Source organism: Sabethes cyaneus, chromosome 2 (genome assembly GCF_943734655.1).
Source record: "Sabethes cyaneus chromosome 2, idSabCyanKW18_F2, whole genome shotgun sequence".
NCBI lineage: Eukaryota > Metazoa > Arthropoda > Insecta > Diptera > Culicidae > Sabethes > Sabethes cyaneus.
In genome coordinates, this window is record NC_071354.1 from 171,685,717 (window position 1) to 171,696,835 (window position 11,119).

Consider the following 11,119-nt stretch of genomic DNA (forward strand, 5'->3'; position numbering starts at 1 on the left):
CACAAATTTGAGCAAGGCCCTGTAAAACCATGGTGGGCGGCTTTACCTCGGCGGGCGTTGTTACCCCGTTTACCCTTAACTCTTATTTGCAATCTAATTATACATATGAAAATGCTGACTGGGCTCCCAGTAGGCCTCGAGGTACGACGCTGGTCTAATAAGCCAGTCGTCGTATGTTACGTCGTATGATAGTGATAGGGAGATGCAACAAATTTTAAATAAGTTCTAAGAGAAAAATACTGAGAATCTTTTGATTAAATATACCTAAAAGTATGATGTTAAAGTAAAATTTAATTTGAAGTGTCTTAATTACATTTAAATAATACTTCATTTTTAGTAAAAAAGGCCATGTGTTTCTTGCACAAAAGTTACATGGCTGATGACTCCAGGTAAAATATGTGACCATACAAGCTTTAAAAGTTATCTGAAAGTAGTGTTTATGAAAAATCAGAAATAAAATAGTTATACTGTAAAAATAGTATGAAATATTGAGAATTGCTGTCTTCAATAAAGTTATTTGTAATAAAATGTTCAATAGTGCTCGATATCGGAACGAAAATTGAGGTCCGGGCTCCGGTCCGGTCCGGTAAAAATCGGCACGAACTTTGTTATTCCGACTTTATTCCGGTCCGATTTGGCTCTGTTCCGTTTCCGGAACTTGAACAGAGCCAAATCGGACCGGATTATTAGTTTTTATAGTCGGAATAACAAAGTTCGCGCCGCCTTTTAACCGGACCGGAACCCGGACTTCAATTTTCGTTCCGATTTCGAACACTAATACTCAATTTTTTTTTTGAATAAAGCAAAGCCACTGCTTTCAAAATTAAAGAGTTATTTCTGCGATTATTGAAAAAATAGGAACTTATCAATTATTCATTACACTGAGAAAACGGTTGTTTATAATGCAGAATTTCTGTCTCGGACACTGCAATGCTATCGCTTATAGTTTCGCAGAAAAAAAAACAGTTTCCATTAAAATTTCTAATTCTGGACTACTTCAGAATGGTTTATTTCGTTACAAATATAGTTCGAATGTCTTGTATTACTACTGCCGTTTTTTAGTACGCTTACGCTACCTTCTCGTTTAATTTCTTTTACAGCACTTCACGCAACCGGCTGTGATAGAACAGCTGGCATATTTGCTGATTGTGATTGGAGCGGTGATGTTTTTCCTCAGCTTCCTCGGATACTGCGGAGCGTTGCGCGAAAGTCAGTGCCTTTTGACTACGGTAAGTTTGCTTTCAATATGCACTATTACATCTATTACATATTTTATGCGAAATTCTTTATGATTCTTGTTTTTATTTTTGCTTTATCTTTTAATCAATCTATTTAAAGTGCCTTGGCCGTCGTCCAATTTAGTGTTCTCCCTGTTTTTTTCTTATTTTTAATTTATGCTCCTGGTCATGCACATCATTTTATTCAGGTGTCAATAGTCTTGCGATTCATTATTTCACAGCTCACATTCTAAGCTGCTCCTTGAGCTATAAACAACTAAATATTGACGTTTTGAAATACATGTTAAGGCCTACTAGTTAGATAATGGGCAGAATAAAACACAAAATATAGTAAGATAAGTTTGCCTCAGAAAATTTTTGTTTGCATCGCCTCTTCAACCGACTCAGCACGGATTTCAGCCCAATTCAATATGCAAACATTTACTCCTTTTCTCTTCGTATCGTTTTACCTTTGTTATACTATAACAAAGGTTTTTTTCTGAGAATATAATTTCTGATCAGTTAGAAAGTGGACAAGATATTCCTTATATCGTTGTTGATTCGATAATGTTATTAATTAGGTCAAAAAACAACAATTATTGTGGTTTTTAGAGACAAATTCCAGCTCAATTTTTATTTTTTTTAAAGTTAAATTTTGCAATGTATATTGAGCTAAAAGCTAAAAACCTAAAATCTACATTTATAATTTAAATGATCAATTTGACAATTTTTTTATACTGAGGTTTATACATGGTAGCTCTTTTGGGCAATATTTTGCTGCTGTTTGTTGTAGATTCGTAATTTTTCACGTGCATATGTGAACGTTTGGCCTCTTGTCGAACCAGTTCATCTAGTTCAAGTTACTGCAATATCAATCTTAGCGCATATGCAAAACATAGACGGAAAACTTACCGAACTGGAACCTAGCTATGAGTGATTTGTAAATACTGCCGAAAAAATGCTGTTCGTTGAGCAATGCTTAATTGCAATTGCAGCTGCACCGCATGTGGTAGACACTGTCAATTAAAACGATCCGTATCTTGATCTTTATTTCTCTCTATACCTTACAGTATGGCTTGTTCCTGCTGGTGATATTGATACTAGAGGTAACGGCCTGCGGCCTAGCGGTGGCATACAAGGACCGCGCCAAGACGGAGACCAAGAACTACCTTCAGACCACCATTTCCAAGTACTACTCGAGCAACGACCGCAACCAATCCGACGCCGTAACGCTAATGTGGAATTATCTGATGTCCGAGATGCACTGCTGCGGGGTAGAGGACTATCGGGACTTTAGTCTGTCGGACAAGTGGAACGAGAGCAAGGGCAACCGGGTTGTACCGGAGGCATGCTGCATACAATCGGCCTTGTTCGAGCCTCAGGACAAAAACTGTCCCGTCTCGCCGTCGGACAGTAACAGCTACTACAAGCAGGTGAGCAATTATAGTTTGCTAGCAATTCATGCTGGCATTTGGTTCAAAATTTTTATTTATATTAGGTATCATTATTTTAGTTGTGCCTTTCAGGCGGCAGCTTTCCTTTCCATTTTTTCGATTTAACGAAACACTTAATTAAGTATATAATGAGAAACCGTTTATTTTAGGGTTGTTACAACGCATTAATCGACTGGATCATGTACAACCGGAATCTGGTTATCATCGTGGCCATTGGGGTAGGACTGGTGCAACTCGTTGCGATATTCCTGGCATTTTGCCTCTGTAAATCGATTGAAAAATATCGGGGAATGCGACTATAAGAAGCGTTTAGAGTAGACGTAGAATCAAAACACGGACAAAAATTTTCAACCAAACACAATTCTCGAATACCGTTAGAGACATAAATGCATCGCAGAAAAAATCACACAACGTTCAAAAGATTTAAAACATTAGATCGGTAAGAAAGAGAAAAGCAAAACGTTTCGATCGGTAAATGTTGATCGAACGCACAAGTGCACTTTAGGCCGAAGACAGAGCCATCGTTAAGACGATCGGTACAAATACTTGAGACAGTCATTCACAAACCTAGAGGATAAGTTTCGACGGAAGTGACTGAACGCTTCCCATTTTGGAAGAAATTTACGTTTTAATTCGCCTAAAATGCTTTAAAGTCTGTAAAAAAAGCAGTAAACTTGTTTTTATGTTCATGCTTTATTGACCAATAATACATAAGTTGTGAAATATGACTTCGACTATTCGATCTTACAGTTACGACAATCGATTGTTTTTTGTTTATCTGTTAAGGAAATAAATACAATAATTTAATAAGATTTAATATGAGGAAAAGCACTTAATAATCATTAACTTGCGCCCCTTTCTCGATAGCCATAAACTTGGCCTGCCATCCGGTGCCGCCGAAATTTTGTGTTTGCTTATATAATACTTGCATAACGTTGCTCTCGCTGACGAAGGTGGCTGGCGTGTCCCCACCGCAATGCTGCCGGATCATTCTCCTTTCGTCACCTTTAACCTCTATCAATTGCAGATAATCGGTGCTGCACGTAGTTTTACTACCCATATCAAACACATCAAATCTCAGCGCAATATGCATATTAACCGGCACCGTAACAGTCCAAATGCACTCCATGCGTGTCCGATTGTTGCTCGGATAAAATGGACTACTAAAGAAACCTCCGTAGTTAAATATCTCTCCCCCGCAGCCTCTACCCTGGTCGGTTGCCACGTATGTGGCATCAATAACGGTGGTTGAATATTCCGTTTTCGACTCAGGGATATCTATTGTCAGTGCGTTTCCGGTTGAGAAGATAGGATTGGGCGTACCATAACTGCAAAACATTCCCAACTGCTTGTCTTTGCCCAGTCCTTCATAAACACGGATCGCTTCTTGCTCGCAGTTATTGCTGTATGTGTAAAACATACCAAAGTATAGCGCAATCGTATAGTTTTCCGGGACCTGAATCGTAATAGTGCAGGATTCTAGCCTGCTCAAATAGTTGGTACTAATACGGCCTTGAAGTCTAGTGAAATTTCTAACGCAAAATCGGTTTTGTTGTACGGTTAGACGAAAACCTTTGTCTTCAATTGAACTATCGCTTTCAAACTTTACGTACAGCTTGCTGGAGGAGGAGTGATACGTTGCCGGTAGGTAGTTGCTGCCACAGTAGATATGGTGAGCGTTCGGATTGCGAGTACCCTGTGAATTTTTGAAATAGGATTATGAAATATAAATTTTGTTTATCTAAGATCACTGCACATACATGATAGAAGGAAGATTTAGCGCTGTGAGATGACAAGCCACGGAAGATTACGTCTTCACCTAGACCCTCGTAGATGAACGCTTTTACCTGAAAATACAATTGATAAGAAAAATTTAAACATAATTATTAAGCAAAGTGTGGAAACTCGAAAGCTAAAGACCACATGACAGGTCCATCACGAGACTCGGTAACGTGGCTCTCTAGAGCAGCCTACACAAATACAACGACTAACAAGAATCAAGAGCGTTCGACTCGAAACATTTGGGATGAATCCGGCACTGATATATAGACTTGGAATGCAACTGCAGATCCCTGAATTTCATTGGCACTCCATCTCAGTAACTAAAACCCGAATGTTCGGCATCCTGGCACTGCAATAGATCTGTTGGTGTCTTTTTATGAGTAGGAAAATCTGCTGAGCAGCTTAGAAGATACGGTACTATCAGACACCTGAGAAGACAACTCAGGGAGTGGGGTTAGGTATCCCGACCCCCTAATGGGCGTGAGGGTCCAGACCCACTAAAACCCTACTCGAGTCTCCAGCCTCAATCCCCCCTGGTACCACCTTATCGGTATTACTTCAGGGAGGGGCTATTGTGCTTAACGCACTCTCTTAGATAACTACTGGACTATGGTAGTTAGGCTGTTTATGCGCCGTTGATCGGCTCTCCAGCGGTTTTGTAGCTCAAGTACAATCTGGGCAGCAGCCGCGTTGACCACTCCCCAGACGTTCGAGATGGAACAGATCTGTTGGTGTTTGTTGAGAATAAAAGGTCGTAGGACAGCCGTTCGCCACGGAACGTTGGTATTGTAATCGGGTATGAACACTTTTTACCAGTCTTTTCCAGAAGTTGCAATGGAATCGTCTATATTGCCATGTTTGCGCAGGTATAACTTTGTCAGAGTCCAAAGAGTTTCGATGGGCCTAGTCTGACAATAACGGGTGGCAACTAAAATTTTGGAATTTTTTGCCAATCCCTAATGCACAACAGCAGGGGGGCTCCGTAGCTGCAAGGTTACCGAGTCTGCTTTGACAAGCGAGTGGTCGTGGGTTCGAATCTTAGTAGAATCAAGCCATTCGATGTCAAGTGACTTTAGCATGGGTTTATTCTCAGGCCCCTCCATTTACCCTTCCTTCGTGCTGAATTCTATATTTACCCTCTGAAGCCTCTTGACAGTGCAAATGTCCCTCCTATAGTTAAGTGTACTAGTCAGAGGTACGAATGAGTCCTCGCCAGGGACGGCTATAATATGGGATAGTGCTGGCAGCGAGGAATAAGTGGGTAAAGTAGAGTAAGCTTTGAAGGAAGGGTAAACCCCAATACACGCAAGCACGCATAAAATTTAATAAGCATATCGCTCACTCAATAGCGATTATAGCAAAAAGAAATGCAGTGCAGGTCATACAGCAAACACCCGGGCGATATTACAATAGATCAACTATACTGGTCGCAGTAATGAGTCCACACATGAAAAAAAAAAATGCACAACAGCAAACGAACTCAGAGAGAAATGAGAGTGTAGATGTGTTAGCTCTCTGTCCTCTTTTTGCCAGTATTTTGTTTGTTTTGTTTAGATGTTAGGCTTTTCTCCTTACTCTTCTTTTGTGCAGTGCTCATAATAACCCCGAGTAGATCGCGGGTAATCGATCTCCTTTAACATTAGCATTAAGTTAGGTTAAGGTAGTTTAAGTTCCGTTTCATTTATGTTCGATAGTGATAGTATGAATGAGTGTGCGAATGTATATGTGAGTGGAAATATCCCCGATTAAACCGCGAGTAAACGATCCCCAAATTTAACAGTAGTACTAAGTTAGATAGTGAAGGCGAATATCCAAATTCTGGGAAATTACTAAAATCAGTGTTTATTCGTGCGCTTCTGGAAGGCTAATGATCCGTTTTACAATCAATGTCACCTTTTTTATATTCTTGTATTCTATGCTATGCCTACTATTTCTCCTACAATTGAAGTTTTCGTTTTTTGTAAAACACGGATATCCGGCCGAATGTTGCCCGATGGGACAAAAATAGGCCTTTATTTTACTCAATAAGTTTCGTGTGGGAACCAGGTGCCGCAAAGTTTCGTGTGCGAACAAGGTGCCGTAGTACCCCTGTGCCCTCGTTCCAATCCTTGGTTATTGGTTTTCTTGACCAAACTCGTGTTTTAGTCTTTTGACCTTGAAGTGCGGTCAGGCATATATTAATATTTTTTTAAAACGATGGTTCTACAATTGATGAAGAGGCGGTAAGGAAAAATAATGAAGAAGGATTTTTTGGGAATGGAGGGGAGAGAGTGGAAAGAAAGGGGAGGGGGGGGGGGGTGTCTTTGGGACTCCTACCTTTTGTCCAATGCTGGAAGGTGCATGGGTCGAACCAAGCTATAATCTGAGATTATAACCGGATTTGAACCCACAACACCAGGACACCAGGGCATGTGGCTCGTTGGTACCCGTGTACCTATGAATCACAGAGGCGCAGGAAAAAAATATTAATATTGGTTTTCTGATGGAACGTCCCAATATTGAGGTGCTAGTGAAAATGTCCAATCGGGAATTCACCGTAATATACAACAAACCTCCTACCAGGATTTGGTAAAAGTCGCTTTTGGTAATTCCACCGAATGTTCCACCTTTTGCTGATATCCAGGATGCATCGTAATTTTAGAACCCTTGAAATACGTGAGACCAAACTGAGTGACCAAGGATGTCACCCAACACAGTTTACTTGAAGACGTCGTCGATGGTTTTGTTTCACACTCGCGGCGCTTGCTTCAGTTCATACAAACTGCGCTTGAGACGGTATACCTTCGTTTTTGCATCCACAACACCGCTGGTTTTGTACCCTGGAGCCAGCTTCATGTAGATTGCTTCGTTTCTATGTACAAGTGCTCCACCAGAAGATTCTGCTCTGCAGTGATGGTCAATAGCATCTGGAACGTGACTTGACGGGCTTCAGGAGCGAAGATTTCATCAAAAACGGTTCCGCACTTTTGTGAACTGTGTTTTTCCAGCTGGCTTCGAGGTACGAGGCTGGTCTAACAAGCCAGTCGTCGTATGTTTGAATCTCGACTGGGAGAGGCGGCAAGAGTCAATAGAATCGTGGCACTAGCACTGCGAATAAAAATAGGTCAAGTTCCAACTGCGGAATGTAGCACCAGGCTCAGCTTTGCTTTTTACTGTTGTGAGAAGCTCTGGGCGACCAACCTTGCTTTGTACAGAACAACATCTCCGGCGAAGTCTTAATTCTTCTTACAGGCTTACGGTTCTCGGGCATATCTACTATCTCTCGAGTGTTATTCTCCAGCAACGGACGGAATGGAACTCCTCGTCCCTTACTGCCATCCAGTACTCATTCATGGTGCATTAATGGCTTCATTGTAATTGCGAGGTTCACGATCATCGTTTGATGCCGTACCAACTGTCTCGCTGTAACGCAAAGGCGGAATACCTTCCGTTTGACGAGTAGACTTGCTGATTTCAGTTGCTTTTTTGAAATCACATTCGGCTTATATGACATTTTCAGCTTCCGTTTCCGTATAGGTAGTATTCCGTTTCGATCGGAGAGCTTCCTAAATCGTCATTTTCGGAGTCGTCGTCTTCCTCAACTTCTTCAGGTAGCTTAGAGCCAGAGCTACAATCTACAATGCAATTCCAGTCCGACTCTTCGAATGGCACATCATCTGTCAACAAGTGTCACTGTTTGCTTTCGGCAAAGTTACATAGCTTCTCCTCAACGAAATTAGCACCATGACTGATGGTCACCGTTCTCGTCGATCCGTCCTAAGAACGAAACGCCTTATGGTTTAACCCTTTATAAGGCAGTGGCCACTATGTTGCCACCAACAAAAAATTTTTAATTTGCTTCTATAATTATATTGATGTCATTATAGACGCAAAACAAATATTTTTCGTTGGTGGCAATTTTATTGCCACGGCCTTATAAAGGGTTAAAGAGTAGCCAACAAACATCAGCTTCTCCGAGGTTGGGTTCATCTTTTTACGTTTCTGCTTGGAGACATGGACGTACGCTGTATTGCCGAAAGCATTCAATGTGCTACGTATGGTGTTTTGGGGGCTGATTTCGATGGCACCCGATTCTGAAGAGAACTTAAAAACTTCACTTTGCAAAGGCGATGGATGGATGCGCCCCAATCCACGATCCATATAGCATGGCTCGAATGTCCACCCGTCATCAGAGCAAAAGTAATGGTTTGGTTTTCGCTTAGCACAGTTTTCACTTTTGGGGACTTTTTGATTCCTTCATACATGCAACTTGCACTCGGACTTTTTGTGCCAAGGCTTCTTGCAAAAATAGTACGTTGTCGGCTTTTTCTTCTTTGGGAACGCTGCTTTCATCGCGGATTCTGGGTTTCGTCACTTTACCTCTTCATCTCACAGTTTACTCTTACCAGCTCCAGTTTCAGCTCGTCAATCGTCCTCAATTCGGTTCTGAAACGCCTCCGTCAACGTATTGAACGAATCGTGAAATTGAAAAAACTTCAGTGAACGAATCGGGCAAGCTCCCAAGAATGAAGGCAATCATCAACTTTTTACCCAGGTCTAATGTAGCGCACGACAGCTTCGCTAAAAAGAGTTAGTCTTCTAGTTCGAAAAGATGATTCTGCATTTCATCCCCGTCGTTAAGGTGAAATTATTCGTCATCGATTCTGCCAATTTCAAAAGCAGTTTTTTTGTTTGAAACAAAAATTCTGTTTATGAAAATATATTCGCTGTGTTCAGATTGGCAAGAAGAATGCAGTATTTACATTTTTATAAACAGAATCCCATTTTTGGACCGAAAAACTGCTTCCGAAATTGGGCTTTCCGACGAAAAGTCAATGACTGCTAGTTTCCCGTTAAATGATTTCGATCCGTTTCAGCAGCGCAACCTTTGAACAAAGAGATATTTTTCATGGTGCTTTTTGAGATCTTTCTTGGCGTTCTTCGTGTTCCGAATTAGCATGGCTTCGACATGCAGTACTCGCTCTTGCCTTTCGGTCTCCGATTTACCAAGCTTATGTCACCGGTTCTATCTGGTCAGTAACATTTTCGCCTTGAACTTCCAAAACGAAGAATTAGAGTTGTTTAGCTTCACAATGGATACCTCACTGCCTTCCATCAAAAACATTCCATCAAGAAGACTGGCATCTCTTCCTCGCGCGAGTAACAGAAGCAACAGCGCACCTCTTCCGACAAAAGTTGAAGCTGAGTGTACATGTTTTGGTGGGAAAAGATGTGTGCGAGCGTGGCAATGCATTGCATACGTGTTTGTTTACATCCACATTCTAATATACTCGGCAGAGAGCATGAAGTATTTCACCACGCACACATATAAAGATTTTTTGACATTAGCTGTGGACCTGGCTGAGGCTGTTTGCAGTAGGAATAATATCAAAAACATCAAATATCAAACTCCCGGATCCTCTCATCCACTCTTCGCTCCCCCTCTCACTCCTGCATAACCGATCCACAGCTAATGTCATTCTTGTTAGTGACGAAACCGCAAATTACTTCATTGCTGTTGCTGTCTCTCGACTTTTGGCAGAGTTGCCAGTCTTCTTGATGGAATATTTTTGCTTCCATGGTTCATTTTAGAATTTTCACGACAGCGGAAAAAAATTCGAACAGTGTGACACGTTGCTATGCTACGATCTATCTGCGTCTACAACCTATTGAATATTCGAAAGGGATGAGGAAGTGAACTGAACCACTTGACATTTGACTTAAGACTAAATTATATTGTTTTATCGCCTTAAAATCCCAATTCTTTTTAGTTTTATCGGAGTGACGGAATTGAGTTGCGCAGCGTCGATCGTGTTACTGACCTTGGTGTTTTACTTGACACGAAGCTCACATTTAACTCACTCTGCATAGCAATTATTTCGAAAATAATGCGTGAGCTTGGATTTATTTCAAAAATTGAACGGAACTTCAAGGATCCATACTGCCTCAAACCATTATAACCATTGGATTGCGGCAAGGGAATGTCCTGTATGTTGTTCACCATCGGAGATTGATCAATCCGTTAAAAACTTTCGAAAATAGAGTATGGAGTCGGAATGAGCAATTATACCAAATTTAGTGGAAATCGGACGTGGTCGATTACAACAGGTAAGATCACTTGAGACAAAATGGCCCCTATATAAACGTAAAAAATGAATTTTGTAAAAAAAACCAGATAGAATATTTAATGACATTTTTTAAATTTATTGTTTTGACCATTACTAATATCCTGTGTAGAGACATCGGAGGTGCATAAAAGTTAAATAAAAAGTACCTTCGGACATTGCGTGAAGCTTGTGGTAGACCAGTCACGTTACGAGGATTCCGGAGAACGGTGCAACGAAATTTGTTCTCTGACCAGGTCTTAGTACCAGATATAAAGAGGCCCAACGCGCTAGATAGGACAAAATCCTCTGTGACCTCTGAGTGTCGAGCCGCTAAACAACTTGGCGACGAGCACCTTAGGACCGAGTAGAGTGGAGACGAGTTTTTGATACAGCACGAGCCACCTGGCTGCCGGCCATCTCCGAGCTAAACGAACAGCACCATTGTAATGTTTTGAAGCCATTTAACAATCTCAAATCTCAAACATCTCAAATATTGTTTTACAAAACTTTTCAGTCCCCTTCACATTTGCAAAGTTGATAGAATTGCCACTGGATGGAGAAATGTATAAACAAAACAGCA

The 11,119-nt window shown here is 41.0% G+C and overlaps 2 protein-coding genes across 6 annotated transcripts in view; one reads left to right on the top strand and one right to left on the bottom strand.

The window, feature by feature from the left end:
- LOC128738615 (tetraspanin-18) overlaps positions 1 to 3,485 on the top strand; it is a 94,483-nt gene extending 90,998 nt beyond the window's left edge. For all 5 annotated transcript variants that reach the window (XM_053833894.1, XM_053833892.1, XM_053833893.1 and 2 more), the window contains exons 6-8: positions 1,101 to 1,229; positions 2,288 to 2,650; positions 2,821 to 3,485. In XM_053833894.1, the coding sequence (XP_053689869.1) occupies positions 1,101 to 1,229; positions 2,288 to 2,650; positions 2,821 to 2,973 (645 nt within the window). In that variant the 3' untranslated portion in view covers positions 2,974 to 3,485. The remainder of the gene's footprint in view (positions 1 to 1,100; positions 1,230 to 2,287; positions 2,651 to 2,820) is intronic.
- Positions 3,406 to 11,119, bottom strand: part of LOC128736347 (cubilin homolog) — a 36,033-nt gene continuing 28,319 nt past the window's right edge. Inside the window, exons 13-14 of the mRNA XM_053830823.1 lie at positions 4,432 to 4,518; positions 3,406 to 4,367 (exon numbers count right to left, since the gene is read on the bottom strand). Coding sequence (XP_053686798.1) covers positions 3,504 to 4,367; positions 4,432 to 4,518 — 951 coding nt within the window. The 3' untranslated portion in view covers positions 3,406 to 3,503. The remainder of the gene's footprint in view (positions 4,368 to 4,431; positions 4,519 to 11,119) is intronic.